At 38.3% G+C, this 24,726-nt stretch overlaps 1 protein-coding gene across 1 annotated transcript in view; it reads left to right on the top strand.

Moving 5' to 3' along the window:
• Tex15 (testis expressed 15, meiosis and synapsis associated) overlaps positions 1-24,726 on the top strand; it is a 51,042-nt gene that overhangs the window by 5,182 nt on the left and 21,134 nt on the right. The window contains exons 2-5 of the mRNA XM_055593473.1: positions 2,082-2,247; positions 13,929-14,166; positions 22,479-22,625; positions 24,363-24,525. Of these exons, the coding sequence (XP_055449448.1) occupies positions 2,082-2,247; positions 13,929-14,166; positions 22,479-22,625; positions 24,363-24,525 (714 nt within the window). The remainder of the gene's footprint in view (positions 1-2,081; positions 2,248-13,928; positions 14,167-22,478; positions 22,626-24,362; positions 24,526-24,726) is intronic.

The raw sequence follows: 24,726 nt of genomic DNA, 5'->3' as shown, positions 1-24,726 counted from the left end.
AAAAAGCTAATTAAAAATGTAAAAAAAAAACTTGAAGCTTAATTTCAACTGTAATATCAAGTCACAAATGTCTGTTTTCAACCCTTTTTATCTTAATACAGAAAGTCAAATAATTAGAAATAAAACTAACCTTGTTCATAGATAACATTACTGGATGATGTAGAAAATCCAGGCATTAACACTTGATGCTCATAGCAATTTTAGTGACATGTTGGATTTGAAAATATAGAAATCTGCAGTACCCATTATATTACCATCTAAAATGTGTACAAGTTCATAGGGGAAAAAGTCTACATGACCTTAGATTTGGCAGTAGGCAAGTTACAGTGCCAAAGGCACGATCCAAAAAAGTGTTGATTTAGTTGTACTTACTGCAATTGAAAATGTGTCCCCTGAAACTACCGTCAGTGGAATGAAGCTCAGTTTTACAGGTAGTCAAGGCACTGGCCTTATAACACTATGGCGTGATTCTTATCTGCTCCTTAAATGGGAAGTCTACCTGATCATTTATTAGAACTCTTTGCTAATAGATGTGGAAATGGGAAAACTTGAGGGGCTTTTTCATGGAGCATAATGATGAGCTTCTGGCAGCAAATGGTATAGATTGAGTGAGATTGAATCTGTTGACAAGTAGGACAGAGTTTTACTGTGGTTTTGAAGTAAATGAGACAGAATAGGCTTTATAGTACATTCAGAAACACTCTGAGGAACTCATAAAAGAACCAGAGGGACACTCATTAAAACCTGTTACACCCCATAGCATTCAGTTGTGGATAGTTAACTTTTCTAGTACCATACGTAGAGATGTTTTTGTTCCTTTTTTTTGTTGTTGTTGTTGTTTTGTTTTGGTTTTTTGGTTGTTGTTGTTGTTGTTTTTTTTTTTTTTTTTACAAAAGCTGATCTGAAAAGAGTAATCTGTATATCACCCCTTATCATTCTTAATTACTTGCAGTTGTTACCAGACATTTGCCAGGGATTCTAATCAAGTCACCAGACAACTGATGGACACCCAAAATTGATCACAAAAATGGCCACTACTGATAGCAAAAATTTACATAGCTCAGGAAGTTATATGGAGTAGAAACTTTAAAAAATATAAATATTGTTATTTGAATAATAATAGCTTTTTAGAGAAAGCTTGATATGATACTATAGAGTCATGTTGTTTTCAGATTTGGGAAGTCAAACACTTCTTTGCAGTCTGTAGAAACTTGAATCAGTACCTCAACTCATATTTCTCTTGTATACATCAGTAATTCAGAAATTAGGTGGGGAAGATTTTATGTGAACAAATCCATTGTGTTAACTGTTTTAAAAACATTTAGCCACTGTCATAAAGTTTGAAATTTGTACCAAAAAAAAATAGAAAGCCACAGACTTTGAGAACTTAATTTGTAAAACATAAAAGACTGTTAACTGCAAAGAACCTTAAATGCAACAGTGAAAAAACAGATTGGACTAAAAACTGGGTTGGGAACCTTAAGAGAAGTATCACCAAAGAAGATAGGTAGAAAATATTGTATTACAAGGTGATTTACATCATATGTCATTGGGGATATAAAAGTTAAAAACAATTACATACTACTACACAACTATTAGAATGGCTAAAATCTAGACCACTGGTGACATGAAACCCTGGGGAGGGTCTGGATCAATAGGGCCACATTCACTGTTGATGGGGACACAAAATGATACTGCTCTTTTGAAACAGTTTAGCGATTGAACTGTGTTCTCAGCACGTATCTTATCTTCCATGGGACATACATGGGAAGTGCTAACGGAAGCTACCTTGTTTTTGTTAGTAATTACACTGTATGATTAAAGTTACCCAGGCTCTAGGACTCTTATGTCTGTATGTGTTAAACGTCAATTACTGTAACAGTTATGCAGAGAAAAACAAGGCTAATGTTTTCACTTATATCAAGTGTAGGAAATCCATGTTACTGTGAAACAACCTCAACTACAAGTTGTTGCTTTCGTTTGTTAATGAAATTTCCAAACTGTCAGCTGTGCTGTTGTCACTGTAAATGTGCAGTGTCATTTTAAACACAAATAACTGTTTCCCTCTCCTTTATCTGTAGTTTACTTGTCTTCTTGTTACACCAATACTAGAGAGTATGGTTTCATACATGGCACTCTGAAGCAGTGCAGGCTTGATACAAGCTGTGATCTACAATTCACATGGCAGTTTGGAGATACAAAACTGGTTCACAATGAGTATCTGGAAAAACAGTTTGCTGCTAAGAGGTAAGTTGGTGTGACTGAAGCATGTTTGAGGGTGTTTTGTTTTTAACCATGGAGTCATGTGAGTTATTTCTGTCACTTGAATTTTAGTAAGTATTGCTAGGAAAATAAACATAGATCATTTAGGAATTACTAACGAAAGGCTAGGCAGATGGCTAAAGTAAAGGTAAAGTGCCTGCAGTGCAGGCATGAGGATCTGAATTTGGTTTCCAGCACCAGTGTAAGAGTGAGGCACAGTAGAGAGGAGCATGTTTGTAACACCAGCTCAGGGTGGTGGAGATGGGTACAGGAGGGTCCGTGGAGCACACTGACAACTCGCCCAGCCAAATGGATGAACTCTGGGCTCATTGAGTGAGAGTACCTCTAGAGAGCAGTGGTTCTCTGCCTGTGGGTTAGTGACCCTTCACAGGGGTCACAAAGACCATCGGTAGCAAAATGACAGTTGGGAAGAAGCAATGAAAGCAATTTTATGGTTGGGGGTCACCACAACATGAGGAACTGTGCTAAAGGGTCACACAGTAGGGAGGCTAAAAACCAGTGCTTTAGAAGTAACATGGAGAGCAATCGAAAAAGCTGCCTGATGTCAGCCTCAGGTACCTACAGATAAGCACACCACATACACATACGTATGCCACACACAAAGACGGAAGGATTTACTAAAAATATATAATGCAAATTGTTTTCTCATAAGCCCTTAACAATTTTTAAATGAGATTTGTTTTATGCACTAATGTGGTCAGTCAGATCTCATATAGCATCGTCTAATTATGTTTGTGTGTGTATGTTTACCTGTGTAAGTTACGTGGGAGTGGTCAACTTCAGATAACTACATGAATTACTGCACCTTTTCATTTTTAAGTTTGTCAATTCTTTTCACTGTGTGGGTTCCAGGGGTCAAACTCAGGTCACCAAGCTTGGCAGCAAGTACCTTTGCCTAATGAGCCATTTTACTGACACCTTAATTTTTTAATACATTTTTATGACAATTTCATGCATGTATACAAGACATTTTAATATCTGTTTTCCATTCTCCTACTTCAGCTCCTCCCAGGCCCTAGCCTTGTGTTTGGCTCCCAACCTTATATCCTCTTTTTATCTTTTCATCATTTGGTAGTGCTGCTGTTAAGTATATGGGTGTAAGACCACCTGCCAGGACAAGGGTCCCAGAGATAGTCCTAGTGGAAGCTCAGTTTCTTCCCCCAGAAGCTGTCAACTTGCAGTAGCTCCTCAGCTAAGGAAAAGACCTTGTGAGTCTTTTCTCATCCATGCTGGAATTTTGGATGGCTTGATCTTGTGTCAGCAACCAGAGCTGCTTTGATTTTAAGTGCAGTGGTCCTGTGATGCCCAGATGACATTCATTTGCAGCATCCCTCCACAACATGATTTTTACAGTATTCTGTGATGCTCCCAGGACCCTGCAGGCATATGATGCAGATGTCCCATTTAAGGTTAAGCATTCTATGGTCACTCAGTTCTCTGTAGTTTGACCAGTTGTGAGTCCTTGTCATAACTGCCATCCACAAAAGCAAGAGACTTTTGAAGGCTGAGAGCTGCACTAATGTGTGGGTATAAGGTAAGCATTTGGAAGGCAAGTTTAGTGCTTTGCCCATTGAGTAAAGGGATAGCAGTAGGTTCTCCCCTAGGGCCTGTGAGTTCCCCAGCTACAGGTTTGTGCCCAGGTTCCTGGTACCAGGCATTAGTTCTGTCCAACCAGAGAGTGGCTAGTTATACTACAACATTTATGCTTCTGTTTTACCTGTGGGCACATCTTGCTACTACCAGGGCAAGCTCTCCTGCCCTGCTCCAGCTAAGCTACCCAGTGCCACCATTGGCAGGGTCAGCTCCCCCGCCATGAGCTCATATTTCAAGCATCAGTTTTGTAGTTTTTTATGCTTACAAACATGAAATAACAAAGTAATCATAAAGCAACACTTCTCTCTTGGCCTGTCTCTTTCAGTGTTTTGAAGCAGGATTGCACAACCTGAGTCTGGCCTCAAACTCGCTTTTAAGAGGAGGGGCTCCTCCTGTCTGCCTCCGAAATGTTGACCCAACTCTTGTTTTTGTTTTCTGAAACTCATGGACCATTGTATTAACTTGAGAGGAAAAAACAACAGTGAAACCTCAGCAATTGCTGGGAAGGAGAGAGAAAGACATTCCCTTAGAGTTAGGAGTCCAAGGAAGTACTAGCAATAGTGTTCAGGAATCTGCTACCTGAGGTGGAGCTGGGTGCTCTTCAGAGAAAAAGTGAGCTCTCCCAGTGTGTCAGAGCAAACAAGCCTAGGCTCCAGCCATTTCCCACAAAATAGATGTGAGGAAAGGCAAAGCTGAATTTCTCTGAGTTAGAACTCAGAAAAGTGGCACACTCCACAGTGAAGTTTGTAGAGTGATTTGAACAAAAAGTAACTTTACCACTCTTCTTTCATTTGGTTTTTGAGACTTTTTTTTTTCTTTAAAGCCACTTACTTCTTGTTTAGTGTCACACACACACACACACACACACACACAAAGATTTGAACAGCCACTCAGTGGTGCAAGACATTTTAAAGCATTTATAATGGCAGACAATTGAGGGATTTATTATTTTCATAGGTATTTACCCGATTAAACAAAAACCTGTTTCCCATAGAAGTTCACATAACTTAGCACAATATGTTTGTGTGTCATTGCTTTACTGTGTTGTGAATTTTATCTTCCTTGTATGTCCATAGTGTATGTTAGGCAACAGAGTTCATGCCTAAACTCATTTTTGAAAGTGAGTGATGCTGGGCAACAGCTTAAAGCTTAAAGTCACAGGTGGAAAGGAAGCGTGAACAGAATGCCCAGTAGAAGAAAGCAGTAGAGCTAAGAGTTGAAAAGAGATTAGTAACTTTGTCTTTACCTTTATTTTCAACCCATCCTCTTAGAGAGAAGTAAGTTTATAATCTGTCATCTTAAATGAAACAAGTGGCTCCAACAAGATAGTCTTTATTCTTACCTACATTCCACTCTACCTGTGCTTCTTACGTATTAAATTAGCAAAAACATATGAATATTCTTTAAGAGTCTATGAATTTGGACATTCATTTGGAATTCTACCAAACATATTTAGACCTAGTGAGAAATGTGAATAAAGTTTTATTCACTCAAAGGGGTTTTATTGACTTTTATTCTCAAAAAAAACTTCAGATTCAACCAAGGACCATGCATGTATGGATATAACCTAGAACCTCTGCTCGGATGTAGCCTGTGGTAGCTCAGTAACCAATTGGTTTCCCATAGTAAGGGGAACATGGACTATTTCTAACAGGAACTCAATGGCTGGCTCTTTGACCTCCCCACCCCCCCAAGGGAGGAGCAGTCCTGTTAGGCCACAGAGGAGGACTTTGCAGCCAGTCCTGAAGATATCTGATAAAACAGGGTCAGATGAATGGGGAGGAGGTCCCCCCATCAGTGGACTTGGTAAAGGGCAGGGTGGAGATGAGGGAGGGAGGTGGGATTGGGAGGGAATGAGGGAGGGGGCTACAGCTGGGAAACAGTTAATAAAATGTAACTGATAAGAAAAAAATAAAATTAAAAAAAAACTTCAAATTACAATAAACAAGATATCTAGCTAGATATAAAATAGTATATCATAATAAAGGTAGAGGGACACAAATCAGGAGTTAATCTAGGAGTTTTAGAGGTAAATTGTTTGAAAAAGTTTAGAAACTTGAGCTGGACTTCTGAGTAAGAAAAATACTGAATTTAAATTCTCCTTAAGTTTTTTCAAGATGTATCAGCTGAGATCTTTCCTATATTTAAGATTTCGTAAATATTTTAAACCTAGAAGAAAGTTTATCATTTTAAAATTCTGTATTCACATTGATACTATGATTAAATTCTTGTGTACAGTTTAACATTTCCACCCCAGATGTGTAGTCTGACTCATCCCATGGCTAACTTCATCAACTTTATTAATGATTACTTCCAAGGATAGAATTAGAACAGTTTGGACAAATTACAGTGAGAAAGTTATCATAGGAGTCTCTAAGAAAGAGATGCCAATATGATGCAAACAAGGACACACCTTTTTCCTGGTACAAAGCACTGGTGTAATGAGGCTACTCTTTGGATGACCCAGTGTTAAGGACATACAGGCAGAGAAATGGGATAAAGCCAGATCCTGATGGTGCTCAGGAATTTCCTAAAAAATTACTCCTGATAGAGGTTGCCTCATAGCTGATATTATGCAGAGGTATTCATTTTTTAATTTATTTTTTATTAATAACATTTTACTCATTTTGTATCCCAACTGTAGCCTCCTCCCTTATCCCTTCCCAATCCCATCCTCCCTTCCTCTTCTCCCATGCCCCTCCCCCATCCAATAATAGGGGAGGTCCTCCTCCCCTTCCATCTGATCCTAGTCTATCAGGTCTCATTAGGACTGGCTGTATTGTCTTCCTCTGTGGCCTGGTAAGGCTGCTTCCACATTAGGGGGAAGTAACCAAAGAGCAGGCCAGATAACTTAGAATCCCTGTACAGATGTAGCCCATGGCAGCTCAGTGTCCAAAAAGGTTCCCCAATAATAGGAACAGGAGCTGACCTGACATGAACTCATGGACTGGTTCTTTGATCACCTCTACCTCTAAAGTTTGGCCTCTGCTTTGATACCCTGCAGGGTAGAGCCTTTTCGAGGTCCTCTTTGGTAGGCTTTTGTCCTGTTCCCTATTTTCTCCCTCTTCCGATGTCCATCCCATTTGCCTTTCTGAATGGGGATTGATCATCTTACCCAGGGTCCTCCTCTTGATTAGCTTCTTTAGGTGTACAGATTTTCATATGATTATCCTATATTATGTGTCTAATATCCACTTGTAAGTGAGTGTATATCCTGTGTATCTTTCTGCTTCTGGGATACCTCACTCAGGATGATCTTTTCTAGTTCCCACCATTTGCCTTCAAATTTCATGATTTCCTTGTTTTTAATTGCTGAGTGTATTCCATTGTATAAATTCCATTGTATAATCCCACAATTTCTGTATACATTCCTCAATTGAGAGGGACATCTTGGTTGTTTCCAGCTTCTGGCTATTACAAATAAAGCTGCTACAAACATGGTTGAGCAAATGTTGTTACAGACTTGAGCATCTTTTGGATGTATGCCTAGGAGTGGTATAGCTGGATCTTGAGTTAGCACAATTACAGAAATCTATCAATGTAATCCACCATATAAACAAACTGAAAGAAAAAACCACATGATACTCTCCTTAGATGCTGAAAAAGCATTTGACAAAATCTAACACCCATTCACGTTTAATGTGTTGGAGAGATGAGGGATACAAGGCACTTAATCTAAACATAGTAAAGGCAATATACAGCAAGCCTATAGCCAACCTCAAACTAAATGGAGAGAAACTTAAAGCAAAGGTATTCTTAAGACAGTAAATTATCTGTACTAGAAGTCTCTACAATCTCTCAACTGGAACTGAATTCATTACTAGAAAGGAGATACTCCTAAGTAACCCATTTCAAAAAACTATTATGGTTGAGAAAAAAGGATTAAAGACACCCTCCCCCTCTGTTCTCAGATGGAAGATGGGTGATAATCTGATGTGGAGCACCTTCCATTTAGTTCATGAAACTAGTTTACTGGAGAATATAAACAAAAATTTCAGTGCATTTAGTGTCATAACTGTTTCCTGCTAAAATCACTTTTTCAAAAACTCACTTTTAAAAATTAAGATTCAGTAAAAGATGTTTTCTGATTGTGACTTCATCTCCATGGTGTTCAGCTGGTAAACTTAACATAGAAAATCTGTCTTTTCCAAAGTTTGTATGAATATAAGTCTTAAAAGAATAATATTTAACTAAGACATAAGTTTGGGACAAAGCATAGGTCTGTCACCTTTGCCATTCCCTAAATACCTTTTTTTCCACGTACTTTTTTCCTGATAAATAAACTGAGGTTTCTACAGTAAAAAATTTTGCCAGTTAGGATTGGCACACACCTTTAATCCCAGCACTTGGAAGGCAGAGACAGGTGGATCTCTCTGAGTTTGAGGCCAGCCTAGTCTACAAAGTGAGTTCCAGGACAGCCAGGGCTGCTGCATAGAGAAACCCTGTCGGGGGGAAGGCAGAAAAAGAATTGGCTCATTTGGTAGTATACTTTCTACACAAATATGAAGATCCCCAGCAGCTTCATGAAATCAGGGCATGGCAGCACATCTGGGGTGTGTGTGTGTTTGTGTGTGTGTGTGTGTGTGTGTGTGTGTGTGAGAGAGAGAGAGAGAGAGAGAAAGAGAGAGATACAGATGGTAGATACTTTTAATGTAAGGGAAAAAAAAAGAAGCTCCAAAATAAAATCCAGGTAAAGGTCATTGTGTATTTAAAGTTATGTGATGAAAAAGGCTCAGCCACTTGTTTCCAGGCAACGAAAATTCCTAGTCTTCAACCATTGTCTAAAGTTCCCCTGCTATGGTTATGAGCCTTAGGAATTCTGAGGGCAAGAAATCTGACCTAGTTATGTAAGAAGATAATAATAGTGAGGCCCAGCTGACACTGGCCCTTGCTTGTACCATTCTTTACTTTTAAAAATGTAATTGTAGTTCTCTGATTTTTTTTTTCCCCACAGTTGTACTTTGGTTGTAGATAATTTAACTCTTTGTAATGTGCGTCTTGAATGGATGCAGACTATGGATATGTATCCAGACCTGTTGGAAATGAAGGCATAGCACATACTTCATGGATATAGAGTAAGGCATAGGAAGTAAATGGAATTTTGGATAGTTCTCTGTGTGAATTGAGTAGAAAATGGGTTTGTGTTACATATTCATTTGGAAGTGTTGGTGTTGAAAGTTGTTTATGAGAAAGGGTATGACACTATATTTTAAGTACTTAATCACTGAATTTCCTGTCAAGCTTTCCAAAGAACCTCATTTCATTTTTTTCTAATAAATATAGTAGAATGCTTTCCTTTTCTCCTTTATGCATACCAAGGACCTGACCTGTTCATATATTATTTTGTTGCCAATTAGATTTAAGCTATATAGACCATAAATCTATAGACCGGTTGCTTTCTACCTCCTATTTGCAAGTTGTCTTGGAACCTATTTGTGATGAGGTAACTGACATGGCCATTTGGGTGAAGCACTTAAAACTACTTTATAGTTGGTTTTAGAGAGGTGACAAGATAGTACAATGTTACTCAGTGCCTTACCATCTTTGGAGAGAGTCTAATTTTGTGTCTACTGGTCATTAGAGTTACTGTATGCAAACTAGCTTTTTTGGTCAATGAGTTTTCTAACTTAAGTCTTCTACTATTTCTTACTTAATAATTAACAACATAGTAGTAAAAAAGGGAGAAAAGAAAAAGGCTGCAGTGCTAGGTTGACTTGGGGCTTTTTACTTTCAGAGCTTAAAGTATATTTGAGGATCAGAGTCTAACAGATTTTGTTCCTCATCAAGATTGCTGCATAAAAACATGAAAAATTTTTTTCAGAAAATTATTAACTAAGTATTTTTAATGTTGAGAGTCTGTTTCAGTGTGTCGTATGTATGTCTGCATACATGTGTAGAGACCAGAGGTCAACTTGACATGTCTTCTCTTGCTCTCTACCTTATTTTCTGAGACAGTCTTCTCATTGAACCTTGCCGTTTCATCTGGAAAAGCAGGCCAGAAAGTTCAGAAAATGCACCACTTCCCTAGCCTTTGAGCATGATTCACAGCCATATAAGACTGTGTCTGGCATTGTGTGTGGGCTGAGGATCTGCACTGAGGTCCTTGGAAGCACTTTACTAACTGAGCCATATCCCCAGTCTCTTAATACTAGGAATAGGTAGGACCTTCAGCGTGCAGTCTGGTAATAATAGCACCTGATGTATGTTAGTTCTTCATATGCCTACTAGTACTTATGCATTACTATAGACACACAAGTCTGTTCAGGCTCATTGAATTTGCCATCTCTGAAGGGAACATATTGAGACTGATAAAGTCAGAATGGCTGTAGAGTGGCCAAAGGCATAGCAAAAATTGCTTTGTGAAATTTGGACACTTCAGGCAAGGAAAGCTTGGCATATAAGTGCTGTTTTGAGAACTAAAAACAGCAAATGAAACATTCTTCACTGACCTTGAAAGATTCAAGAGAGTAAAAGCCAGAAGTGCTGTGTCATCATCCAGACACAACAGTACTGATACACAGATGGAGACTGGCAAAATACACAAGACATGAACAGGTTCAAACTAGACAAAACAGGTTCAGTCCCAGCACTGAGAAGGGGAAGTGAACACAGCAATCCCTAGCAAAGAATCTATTTGAAATTGACACCTGCTGGGGAAGGAAAATGCATTTTCTCCAATACCCAGGAGTCACTGACAAACACAAAAGGAACTCCATGCTCTTTTGTGCACTTGTTTTGTTGTAGTAATTTTGTCTTACTTTTTGTTTTGATTTTGGGTCTTTTGTTCTGTTTTTAGTTTTTTGGTTTGGGTTTTTTTTATGTTTGTTTGTTTTTTACTTTTAGAGGGTGATGCAGGGAGGTAGGGAGGACCTGGAAGGATTTGGGGGAGTGAAAAGAATATAATAAAAGTATATGTAAAGAGAATTTTAATTACAAAAAGATTACAGAGTGACCAGTATTTCCCCACATACCCCAGCACAGTTGCAGAGCCTGTACCTCTCCTAAGGGGTTCATTTTGCAGCACCTGCCATGACCAGCCTTTGTCATTTTCACACTAAATACTAAACAGTAAATCCCATGTGCCCCTTCCCTTGTCTTTTTTTTTTTAATTTTTTTTTATTTTATTTTATTTTTCTTTTTAGTTACATTTCGTTAACTCTGTGTCCCAGCTGTATCCCGCTCCCTCATTCCCTCCCCAACCCCACACTCCCTCCCTGGTCTCCTCCCTGCCCCTTTCCAAGTCCACTGATAGGGGAGGACCTCCTCCCCTTTCATTTGACCCTGTTTTATCAGGTATCTTCAGGGCTGGCTGCAAAGTCCTCCTCTGTGGCCTAACAGACTGCTCCTCCCCTGGGGGGGGGGGGGGGTGTCAAACAGCCTGCCCTTGAGATCCTGTTAGAAATAGTCCGTGTTCCCCTTACTTTGGAAAACTACTTGGTTACTGAGCTACCACAGGCCACTTATGACAGGAGTCTACCACAAAAGGCATCTGAAAGACTCTACCTAGCAGTGTTTCAAAGCAGACACTAAGACTCATAACCAAACCCTCGGCAGAGTGCAGGGAATCATATGAAAGAAGGGAAGTTAGTATGATATGGAAAGGATAGGAGCTCTACAAGGACCAAATATATCTGGGCACAGGGTCTTTTCTGAGACTGACACTCAACCAAGGACCATCTATGGATATAACCTAGAACTTCTGCTCGGATGTGGCCTTCCCTTGTCTTATTTGGAACACCCCCGTTCTTTTTCAGTGGACTACCCCTGACCTCAAAGTCAACTCTTCTTTCCTTTTGACCCCTCAACAGTCTTTTATTCCCCACTTCACAAGATTCAGAGCTTCTGTTGTTTGACATGGTGATACTGTCCTAGTGTTTGAATAACTTTAGAAAAGACAATTTTTTTACACAACTTATAGAGCCAGAAGTAGTTCTAAAATCTGATTTTTGTTAGCATTTTTACAACCTTAAATTCTCTTTAAGCCTAAAATATTTTCAAATATAATTCTGAAATAATTTGATTAAAACTGAAATATATCTATATTACCGCAAGTGTGGAACTCCAGAGAATGATTGCTAAATCTGATTAGCTATAGTGGTAAACTAGAGGTTTTTATTGTTACATATTTCCAATCAATAGAATACCTTAAAATCTTGTCAAGTATGATGATGTATGCCTGTAATCCTGTAGTTAGAAAGTGGAGGGAAGAGGATCAGGAGTTCAAGGCCAGCCTGAGCCACAGGAGACTCTGACTCAGGAAAGCTAAACAATAACAGCAATAATATTATGATGTTTGCCATCAAGATGATTGATTAAAATGAAATTTTGGACCAAAGTAATGTGTAGTGGGACTATCAAAAACTCCTGTGCAACTGGCATTGTGTCTTTAATTTACCACATAGCATATTATGCTGAAAATATAAGTGGTGCTGTCCAAGGTTCCGTAGCTCATTTACAGAGCAGTGGCAGGGTAAACTCACTGCAATTCTTGGGGACCCTAGATTTTCACACAGGTGATGAATGGGGATTGGCCTTAACATCACTAGCTGCATCAGCCACTAAAAAGAGAGGTAGGCTAGCCTTTGAAGGCATACGTCAGTCTCTACCAGCTGGGAGAGTTGTCCATCGCATTCAGTAGAAAACTGATGAATGTCTGCTGTGTGTCCCCTTCCTTGGCCACCTTAGCTGAGCTTCTAGATAACTGGCTACAGCCTCTGCATCCGCATTTGGTGATTCACTTGGCACCTGATGATCTGAAAGCTGCTTTCCCTGAGCCTCATGAAACAGCTTCTGCCAGCCTCAGGATGGCCTGGCTCCCCGGCCCTCACAGCATTGTAGTGTCACGGCTTGTTGTCATCTTGGCGTGACCAAAGGGAACATTGTAATTCTTGATCTTCTGTCCAGACTACAAAGATTATTTTACTTACATACATGCATATGCACTGGATTATTAGTTTTAATGAATTCTTCCATTTTTTTTTTTTTAACTGACTGGTACAAGAGCCTTGTCTTCAGCCCCTGTCAGCTTTTAGTATGCATTCCTAGCTAAGGTTAACATTTTAGGATTTTCATCTAAAAGAGAGAGCTATGTGGTTCTTTCACTTTGACACTTAGAGGCCATTGTAAGGTTATAAGCTGGCCTAGTTTAAGTTGTATTTTGTCTCAGGAATTGGGAGGGAGGAGAGAATGGCCAATCAATAGATTATTCAGAAGGCGTATACATACATGTATATAATGTGTATTTCTATATTAAGAACACCATCTTAAGTGGTTATTCATGCCTCCCCCCCAAATTTTGAAAAATAATACTCTATTTCACTAGGCACAGTTCATCATAGAAGATAAAGAATAAATTTACAATATTGACTAAATTAGTGACATATGATAAAAGGTACATTGAGGTGAGTATGTTTCTAGAGTAAAAGGGACACTGATCACCTTGACTAGATAGGCAATACTAAGTTTCCATAAACTGTGGAGCCCAGTAGCTCAGTAAATTGAGATATTAGGTACTGTATAATTACAGCCCTGTTATAATGTTACTTTGGTTAAAGCATAAGGTAGTTCAGTGTATTTTGAAACTTACTTTTTAGATGTTTGTAACAATAGAAAAGTTAGATATTTGAAAAGAAAACGTGTATAAGAAAGTTTAAGATCATATAATGGCTATATTTAAAAGTGTTTGGTAGTGGCTGGCTCTTTGATCACCTCCCCCTGAAGGGAGAGCAGCCTTACCAGGCCACAGAGACCTGATTGGCTAGGGTCAGAGGAAATGGGAGGAGATGAAGGAGGAGGCTACAGCTGGGATATAAAGTTAAAAAAAAAAAAAAAAGCGTTTAGTAGATGTTAACATCACCCCATCCAGGCTACCCATAAATCCTGGACTTGGTCTCTTGAGCTTGGTTTTTAGATGGTTTTCAGCCCTAACTTACTATCATATTTTGAGTTAGTACCTCTGATTATTGTCAGTACGCTCTGCTTGCTTTGATAAGCTGAGACAGTTCATCTTTTTGAAAGTTGCTTTAACTGCATGTCACTTGGTTTTCCCTTAGGTCAGAGATGCGTGAGAGTGGGAGACACGGCAGAGAACTGGAAGAACATTTCTGCTTTTTAGCACTTCCTCAGAGTGACATGGTAGACGTTTACCAGAACGGGCTAAGTGCCAGGGCATCCACACTGAAGATACTTGGGAATCCTCTTCTTGGAATTTATATGTTTAGACATGTTGATGTTTCCCTGAACTATGCTCTGAGTCAAAACTCTCCTGTAGAAAGTATTATGATTTTTAAGGTAGGTAGTAGCATAAAACATACTAAATACAGGATCAGTTTACTTTCAGTGAGCATGGACTTAACTTGCTTTGAGTTTAAATTATCTTAAATAGAATTTCATAGTTATTTTGTCATCCTTTGGAATTTTACCTTGTTCTTTACTCTTTATCTACTGCAGCACAAAGTAAGGACTCAAGTATGCAAAGTCAGCACTCATCATCATCTTCCCAATACATACTTTTTTCTGGATTCATTATTCCTCTTTTTATTTTTTTGTCATACCATAGTAGTTTGTATCTTCCTAGCAATTAAAATAGGATTATACCAATATTTATTTTTTTAACAAATGTGCCCTGCTTATATAAAATGATAATTTTGGGCAAATGGTAGAACAAGACATCAGAACACAAACCTTTGTATGAGAGAGTATTGTTTGTTTAGAGTAAAACATAATTGTCACCACTAAAGTACCCACTTAGCGTATGATGGAATTGTCATATATTCTTTTCCCTGGAATATGATATACTCATTATCATTAGATGGACAAGCATTTTGTAAAGGATTTCTTTACTTCTGTGTGTATGGCTGTTTTGCCTGCATGTATGTAAGTGCACCAAATGTGTACCTGCCTGCAGAGGCCAGAAGAGGGCACTGGATCCTCTTGAACTAGAGTGACAGCTGGTTGGGAGCCACCATGTGGATACTGGGAACTGGACCTGGGTCCTCCCTCTTCAAGAGCAGCAAGTGCTTTTAACCATCAAGCCATTTCTTCAGCTTCTACAGAACATTTTTAAGGGCTTATGGAAATGCTTATACAAGCATATGATACAAAGTATTACATAGACCAAGCATGCCTATAATCCAAGCATGTGGAAGGTTTGGGTTTAAGACCCCACCCCCACCCCCCACAACGCAACAAGTTAAAGTTTGCCTGATAGACCAAACTCTCTTAGAAAACCAGTATACTCAACACTGTTGGTAATTGGCATACAAGCATGAGAACCTGAGTTGTGGATACCCAGCATCCAAGTGAAAAACTGGATTTGGCCGTGCACCCCTGTAACCCCAATGCTGTTCAGGAGGCTCAGAGACAGGAGGATTACTCAGACTTTCTGGACACCAGCCTAGTTCTAGTATAAGACCCTATCTCAAAGGAGTAAGTCTTCCTCTTGCCTTCTCACATAGCACATAGTGTGTACACAAACCCTTATCACACACAGACGACCAGAAGTATGCTAGGGGTATTCTTAGTGGTAGAATACTTATCTAGTGTGTATGAAGTCTTGGATTGGAGTTCGAACACTGGAAAAAGAAAAACAGAAGCCAGGTGGTGGTGGTGGTGGTGGTGGTGGTGGTGCACACCTTTAATTCCAGTACTCGGGAAGCAGAGGCAGGCAGATCTCCGTGAGTGTGAGGCCAGCCTGATCTATAGAATTAAGTTCTAGGGTAGCCAGAGCTACACAGAGAAACCCTGTCTCTGTGGGTTTCACACACAAAAAAAAAAGAAAAAGAAAAAAGAAAGAAAAGAAAAGGAAGGTGGGAAAAGAAAAACAAAAAGAAACCTAGAAAGACGTGCACTCATTTGTTAGTAATAAAATTTGGCCTTGACATGGTTCAGTCATGAGAGTATTTTCCAAGCATGCATACATCTGTCCCCAAGGTGCACACACAAAGGCACAAAATATCATTCTAGTTTTTCAAAACCTGTTTGGAAAATGCTATTAAGTGCACAAAAAATGTTTTACGAACATTATTTTATAGTAAAGTACCATAAAATGTACTCTTAACAGTTTTTAAATACATTCCAGTAGCTGCAAATATATTCATATTGTTGTTCAATCATCACATTTCCTCCAGAACTCATTGCAACTTCAAGCCAAAATACTATGTACATTAAACAGTAAATACTACACCTTCTCCCAGCAGACCTTGAAAGTCAGCGTTCTCTTCTGTAGAGCGAAGAGTAGAGTTTGACTATTGTGAGTACCTGTATGAGTGAGGACACTGCCGCTGTCACATCACTTAGCATGTGCTGTTTATCACTCTTCTCAGATTTCCCTTCTCAGAAGGTATATGCACCATATTTGCTTTCTCATTTATCTTGACTATTTAAGTTGTTCTATAACAACAGATATATAAATGTTCCTTGAGGACTCTTAAGTTTGGAGATGGGGAATGCTTCAGTCAGCTTACCATGCAAACATAAGGTCCTAAGTTTGGATCCCTAGTGTGCATGTAAGAGTGATACGGAAGATCACACATAATCCAAGTTCTGGGAAGATGGAGTATAACAGGATTCTTTGGGCTTGCTGTCCAGCAAGGCTGCCCACATAAGTGAGCTCTGTGTTCAATGAGAGACCCTGTCTCAAAAAATATGGTATATAGTGATTGAGGTAGACACTATCATCCTTATCCCTGTCACACACACAGTATCCACACAGATACATTTATATACATACCACACAAAAAAATACTGCACTCAGATTTCTTTATTATATATGTTTCGTGCCTGTAGTTGTGAGAGAACAGCTTGTGAGAGTTGATTATCTCCTACCTTGCGGATCCTGTAAAGACCATTAGACTTGGCAGGAAGTGCATTTACTTGATGGGCCATCTCACTGGCCCTTATATTTTTGTAATATACCCAGATGTGGTATTTCATGTGGCAATTCTAATTTATTTTAATTTTGTAGAATTACCTCATTATGTTTTCAAACAGCATTGGAATGATTTAACTAACAGGCAGTTATGAGACCAAGCGTAAACCTTGAAAAGTCCTAAATTAAAAATGAACAACTTCTAATAAAGATTACTTCTGAACAAGTATGTAAGAATTAAAAATTAGCTAATTAGATAGAGTTCTTTAAGTCAGTGGCATGTGCATTTTCTACATAATTTGCTGTGTAATGTCCAGAGGACCTGAGAAGGACACCAACTACTTGTCTCACTCCATATACTCCTGCCTCTTTTCTCACATCCTCAGAAAACCTGTGTTAGACTTTTAAAAGGTCATTTCCAGGCTAGTAAATTATCTTGATGTGGTTAATACCTAATTTAGACTTTGTTACTATTACATGTTTATTATTTACATTTAGTGAATTGCCTGTTTGTAACCCCAGCCATTTTTTGAGGTTTTTCCTTTTTGTTTTCTCAATTTGTAAACGGTATCTGTTGCCTAAAACATAATTTAAGAATAGTCCAATTCCTGACATAGTTGCGAAGGTCCATGGAATTGGTAGTTTTATGAATGAATACTTGTGGTTCTTCTTCTGTTTAGTTCAGGAACTGGGTGTAATGTTTGGTCTTGGAACACCTCAGCTTAGCATTGATATATCCATTTCCAACCAATCTTACACACTTCTCTCACATTGCCCATAGTATCTACCCTCTGTATTGGTTTGAAAAATATCATTCAATAAAGTATATTTAATACTGGAAAAAAAAAAAGAATAGTCCAGTAGCCAGTCAAGTGTCATACGCCTGTAATCTTAGCACTTGTGAAAACAGAGGCAGGTTATTCTCTGTGAATATGAGGCTAGCCTGGTTACAGTTGAGTTCAGGGCACAGCCAAGGCTACACAGAGAAACCCTGTCTTTGAAAAAGCAAAAAACTAAAAAATGAATAAAGTCTAGTTTATTTTTAGTATTTGTGGGGTTTTTTGGTTTTTTTTTAATTTTTAGTAATTACAGTTTATTAACTTTGTATCCCCCCTGTAGCTCCCTCCCTCTGCCCCTCCCCAAGCCCACTAATAGGGGAGGTCTTTCTCCCCTTCCCTCTGATCCTAGTCTATCAGATCTCATCAGGAGTGGCTGCATTGTTTTCCTCTGTGTCCTGGTAAGTCTGCTCTCCCCTCAGGGGGAGGTGATCAAAGAGCAGGCCAATCAGTTCATGTCAGAGACAGTCCCTGTTCCCATTACTGTCTATGGAACCCATTTGGACACTGAACTGCCATGGGCTACATCTGTGCAGAGGTTCTAGTTTATCTCCATGAATAGGCCTTGCTTGGAGTATCAGTCTCAGAAAAGACCCCTGTGCCCAGATTTTTTGGTTCTATTGCTCTCTTTGTGGAGTCCCTGTCCTACTATCTTTCACTTCTTTCATAGGATTCCCTGCACTCTGCCCAAAGTTTGGCTATAAGTCTTAACATCTGCTCTGATACCCTGCAGGGTAAAGCCTTTCAGAGGCCCTCTGTGGTAGGCTCCTGTCCTGTTTTCTCCCTCTTATGTCCATCTCTTTGCCTTTCTGAATGGGGATTGAGCATCTTAGCCAGAGTCCTTCTTGATTACATTTTAGTATATTTATCCTATGTTGAATATCTAATAACCACTTACGAGTGAGTATATATCCTGTGTGTCTTTTTGCTTCTGGGATACCTCACTCAGGATGATCTTTTCTAGTTCCCACCATTTCCTTGCAAATTTGATGATTTCCTTGTTTTTTAATTGCTGAGTAATATTTCATTGTGTAGATGTACCACAATTTCTGTATCCATTCCTCCACTGAGGTGCTTCTGGGTTGTTTCCAACGTCTGGCTATTACAAATAAAGCTGCTGCAAACGTGGTTGAGCAGATGTCCTTGTTATGTACTTGAGCATCGTTTCGATATATGCCTAGGAGTGGTATAGCTGGATCTTGAGGAAGCACTATTCCTAATTGTCTGAGAAAATGCCAGATTGATTTCCAAAGTGGTTGTACAAGTTTACATTCCCACCAGCAGTGGAGTAGGGTTCCTCTTTCTCCACAACCTCTCCAGCATGTGTTATCACTTGAGTTTTTGATCTTAGCCATTCTGATGGGTGTAAGGTGAAATCTCAGGATCGTTTTGATTTGCATTTCCCCTCTAAGTGTTTCTCGTTCATTCTATATTCCTCTATTGAGAATTCTCTGTTTAATTGTACCCCATTTTTTAATTGGATTAATTGCTCTGTTGCTGTTTAACTTCTTGAGTTATTTATATATTCTGGATATTGGCCCTCTGTCAGGTATAGGGTTGGTGAAGATCCTTTCTCAATGACTGTAGGCAGTTGTTTTTTCCTGACAACACTGTCCTTTGCTTTACAGAAGCTTTTCAGTTTCATGAGGTCCCACATATTGATTGTTGCTCTTAGATCCTTTACTGTTGGTGTTCTATTCAGGAAGTTGTCTTCTGTACCAATGAGTTCAAGGCTTTTCCCCACTTTTTCTTCTAACAAATTTAGTGTGTCTGGTTTTATATTATAGTCTTTGATCCACTTGGACTTTAGTTTTGTGCAGGGTGATAAGTATGGATCTATTTTCATTTTTCTACATGTAGATATCCAGTTAGACCAGCACCATTTTTTGAAGATGCTATCTTTTTTCCATTGAATGGTTTTGATATCTTTGTCAAAAATCAGGTGTCCGTAAGTGTGGGGACTTATTTTCAGGGTCTTCTATTTGATTCCATTGATCCACCAGTCAGTTTCTTTGCCAGTACCATGCAGTTTTTAGTATTGTGGCTGTATATAATACAGCTTGAGATTAGGGATGGAGATACCTCCAAAGGATCTCTTATTATAGAGGATTGTTTTAGCAATTCTGGGTTTCTTGTTATTCCATATGAAGTTGAGAATTTTTCTTTCAAGATCTGTAAAGAATTGTGTTGGTAATTTTATGGGAATTGCATTGAATCTGTAGATTGGTTTTGGTAAGATGGCCATTTTTACTGTGTTAATCCTGCCAAGCCATGAGCATGGGAGATCTTTCCATCTTCTGATATCTTCTATTTCTTTTTTCAGAGACTTGAAGTTTTTATTCATGCAAGTCTTTGTCTTGCTTGATTAGGGTCACACCAAGGTACTTATGTCCTTTGTAGCTATTGTGAAGGGTGTTGTTTCCCTAATTTCTTTCTCAGCCCTTTTGTCTTTTTGTACAAAGGAGGGCTACTCATTTTTTTTTTTAGTTAATTTTGTATCTAGCCACTTTGCTGAAGGTGTTTATCAGCTGTAGGAGTTCCCTGGTAGAATTTTGGGGGCCACTCATATTATACTATCATATCATCTGCAAATAGTGATACTTTGACTTCTTCCTTTCCAATTTGTATCCCCTTGATCTCCTGTAATTGTCTCATTGCTCTAGCAAGGACTTCAAGAACTATGTGGAAGAGATACAGATAGAGTGGGCAGCCTTTCCTTGTCCATGACTTCAGTGGGATTAATTTAAGTTTCTCTCTGTTTAGTTTGATATCAGCTCTGGGCTTGCTGTATATTGCCTTTACTATGTTCAGGTATGTGCCTTGTATCCCTGATCTCTCCAAGACTTTGAACATGAATGGGTGTTGGATTTTGTCAGATGCTTTTCAGCATCTAAGGGAGATGATAATGTGCTTTTTCTTCTTCAGCTTGTTTATATGGTGGATCACATTGATGGATTTCTTCATATTGAACCACCCCTGCATGCCTGGGATAAAGCCTGCTTGGTCATAGTGGATGATAACTTTGATGTGTTCTTGTATTCGGTTTGCAAGTATTTTGTTGAGTATTTTTGCATCAATGTTCATAAGGGAGATTGGCCTGAAATTTTCATTCTTTGTTGGGTCTTTGTGGGGTTTAGGTACCAAGGTTACCTTCATAGAATGAGTTTGGTAGTGTTCCTTCTGTTTCTATTTTGTGGAATAGTTTGAAGAGTATTGGTGTTAGCTCTTCTTTGAAGGTCTGGTAGAATTCTGCACTGAAACCATCTGGCCCTGGGCTTTTTTTGGATGGGAGACTTTTGATGACTGCTTCTATTTCCTTAGGGGATATAGAACTATTTAATTGATTTACCTGGTCTTGATTCCGCTTTGGTAAGTGGAATCGATCAAAAAAATTGTCCATTTCATTTAGATTTTCAAATTTTGTGACCTATAGACTTTTGAAGTAAATCTTAACGATTGTTTGGATTTCCTCTGTGTCTGTTGTTATTTCCCCCTTTTCATTTCTGATTTTGTTAATTTGGATAGTGTCTCTCTGCCCTTTATTTACTTTGACTAAGGGTTTCTCTATCTTGTTGATTTTCTCAAAGATCCAGCTCTTGGTTTCATTGATCTTTGAATTGTTTTATTTGTTTCTAATTGATTGATTTCAGCCCTGAGTTTTATTATTTCCAGCTGTCTACTCCTCTTTGGTGTGTCTGCTTCTTTTTTCTGTAGGGCTTTTAAGTAAGCCATTAAGTTGCTTGAATGAGATGTTTTGAATTTCTTCTTGAAGGCACTTAGTACTATGAACTTTACTCTTAGCACTGCTTTTATCGTGTCCCACAAGTTTGGGTATGTTGTATCTTCATTTTCATTGAATTCTAGGAAGACTTAACTTCTTTATTTCTTTCTTTAGCTGTCATTGAGTAGCGAGTTGTTCAGTTTCCATGTGTGTGTGTAGGCTTTTTGCTGTTTCTGTTGTTGCTGAGGTCCAGCTTTAGTCCATGGTGATCAGATAGGATACAGAGATTATTTCAATCTTCTTGTATCTGTTGAGGTTCGCCTTGTGACCAACTATATGTTCTATTTTGGAGAAGGTTCCATTAGGTGCTGAGAAGAGGGTAAATTCTTTTGTGTTTGGGTGAAAGATTCTGTAGATATCTATTAGATCCTTTTAATTCGTGACCTCTGTTAAAGTTATTGTTTCTTTGTTTAATTTCTGTTTTGTTGACCTGTCTTTTGTTGAGAGTGGGGTGTTCAAGTCTTCCACTATTAATGTGTGGGGATCTATGTGGTTTTTATTTTTAATAAGCTTTATTTTAGCATGATAGGGAAGGGTTGCAATATTTAACTTGAATAATATTTATTTTTATTTGTACATTTAATAGTTATTTAATTTTTTTAGTTGTCCTTTTTGTTTAATAATCTTCCTTACTTTGTTCAGATGGTACTTACTTTACGCACTCTGTGTTGGGCCTGATGACACACACCTATTATCCCAGCATTTGGGAGATAGGGACAGGAAAGCTATCACAAGTTTGAGGGCAGCCTTGCCTATATAGCATGTTTCACGCTAGCCAGAGCTTTACAGAGAGACCATCTCAGAAACACAAAGGGGAGAAAAATAGTGTGTTTTACTGTCTAAATTTATGTCACCTGCTCTCTCCTACCATTCTCTACTTCTAACTCAAATATAGTGTTTCATATACACTTTCATAGTAAACTTACTTCTGGGTAAGTTTTTTGAAGTTTTTGTTAGAAGTAATTCTAATCTTAAAGTTTAATTTGAAAAATAAGTGGCATAGTTACCATGTTAAAACATCCCATTCATCCAGAGCATGGATTAACAGTTTTTTTTAATAAGTTGTTATTAAAAGCATAAGGCTTTAAAGTATTCTGTGTTGTCTTTTGCCTTTTAGGTTCTCTTTGGGAAAATAAAGAAAATTCAGCCTTCTGTGGATAAAAACAAAGTTTCTCTGGATCCTTCTCCTAACTTTGATTGCCACATGTCAAGGAATATGCCTTCTCTGAAAGATACCATTGAGCTACAAGCCTACAATTCAATGGTAAGTTAATGTTAAGTTTTATTGATTACTTGAAAGACACAGGATGAGTACAGCAACTATTTAGATTCCTAGACTTAATTTCCAAGTTGACTGTCTTTTGAACAGGGCTTCACAGTGACATAACTACAACCAGTTACTTATATTTCAAAGTCACTAAAAGTAAATTTCAAATGTTTACCACACAAAAAAAGAAAAAAGCAATGATGGGGAATGTGATAAATGGGAAGTTCTGTAATTTTGTTTATGTCATTTATAATACACACAAACACACACAGAGGGCTGGAGAGATAGCTTGTGGATAAAGTGATTGCTTTGCAAGCATAAAGACCTCACTTCAATCCCCAGAACCAGTGGGGAGGGGAAAAAAACAGATATAGTGGTATGTGCCTATACTGCTAGAGCTATATAGAGGCAAAGGAGGAAGGTGCTAGAACATATTGGCCAACCAGCTTAGACTGCTTGGTAAATTCCAATCCTGTGAGACATCTTGTTTCAAAAAACAGAAATTGTTGCCACTGAGGAATGGCATCCATGGTTGACTTCTGATCTCTGACCATACATATATGCATACAACATCAAAAATTTATACTAAACTCCATAAATATGTCTGGTTATGATGTATCAATTAAAATATGCTAAAGTAAGGTGATTTTAAACAGTAGAATTGATTTCTTATACTTAGAAAAGGATCAAAGAAAAGCTGTACAAATTAACCATTAAATAAAAGAGCAGTTTTTATTTTTTTTTACTTAACACGTTTAGATTTTTAATAGGATATTAAAATATGCATAAGTGAAAAGTCTTCTCTTGGAAGTATATATGTATGTTTCCACATGTAAAAAGTATTAATATTTTTATTATTATATCTGACTTGAAATATGTTTCAGAACATATGCGGTATTTTTATAGAAAAATACTACTTATTTTAAAATATTATTGTGCTTCTGCCAGTATCAGTAGCTTCCAAGTGAAAATATGTGGTGGGAGGAAGAGGAATTTTATATATCCTTAAAAAACAGGGGTTATAGAAGTTAAAGGGATTGCTACAGTTCTTGTCTACTCAAAGAAACATTAAAGCTGGGTGTGGTGACACACACCTGTAATCCTGGCACTCAAGAAGGCAGAGGCAGGTGTATCTCTGACATAGACACCAGCCTGGTCTACAAAGTAAGTCCAGGACATCCAAGTCTACAAAGAAAAATCCTGCCTTGAACAGCAAAAAAACCAAACAAAAGGAAACATCAAGAGACAGATAAAGAAAAGCTTATTTAGACCAGAAACAGAGCGCCCTAAAGAGACAAAGCTAGACTGTCTCAGCGCAGGGCAGCAGCACACTGGGTCTTGCATTGTGGGTTTTTAGTTTTGTAATAGTTATTAAGTAAGTATCATACTCATGTGATAAGCAGTTTTTCTCCCAAATCATACTGGAACCCTTGATCAAAATCACATAGTAGTAAATGCTTTGTAATGAAGCCACGATCCTTGAAGATGCAGACCCTCTGTTGCTGTTCATGTGCGGGAAAATGCCTTGATGCCTTAGATTTTAACATAGAGGAATAGCCTGCATATAGCCTTGAGGATATTTAACCACAAGACAACATTCGGAATGTCGAGGTGGGGCTACCAAGATATAGTAGACACTCAAAGTTCGTGATTAATCTTAATGGTTAAGATCCTCCCCTGGAAAGCTGCATCCAGTATTTTACAATAGTTTGATTTTCTTTTTATGTCTTTCAGGTGTACTTCTATGAATATGATTTGTTTTCAAGACCAATAGATAGACCTAGGCAGTGCCTTCCATATGGAATAGTAACAGTAAAGTTTATTGGTCAAAGAGCAGGTAATGGACAACTTATGACATCTCTAAGATTCCCGTCAACAGGATTTCCTAAGAGGCTTGGTAAGATAAATACATTATTCACCTGCGCTGGTCTTAAATTCATAGTGTTCTAATACATTGTGAATCTCTAACAAAAATAGTTGTTTTACCTGACTTCCATTTTATATATCTAGGATCATATGCACATGATTTTACCACTTTGGCTAAGTGTATGTTCATGTAGTTTTTCTGTGTTGATAGCTATAACAACAATTTCGATGG

Source organism: Psammomys obesus, unplaced genomic scaffold (assembly GCF_907164565.1).
Source record: "Psammomys obesus unplaced genomic scaffold, mPsaObe1.curated_primary_1811, whole genome shotgun sequence".
Lineage (NCBI taxonomy): Eukaryota > Metazoa > Chordata > Mammalia > Rodentia > Muridae > Psammomys > Psammomys obesus.
This window is presented reverse-complemented; position numbering and strand designations above follow the sequence as displayed.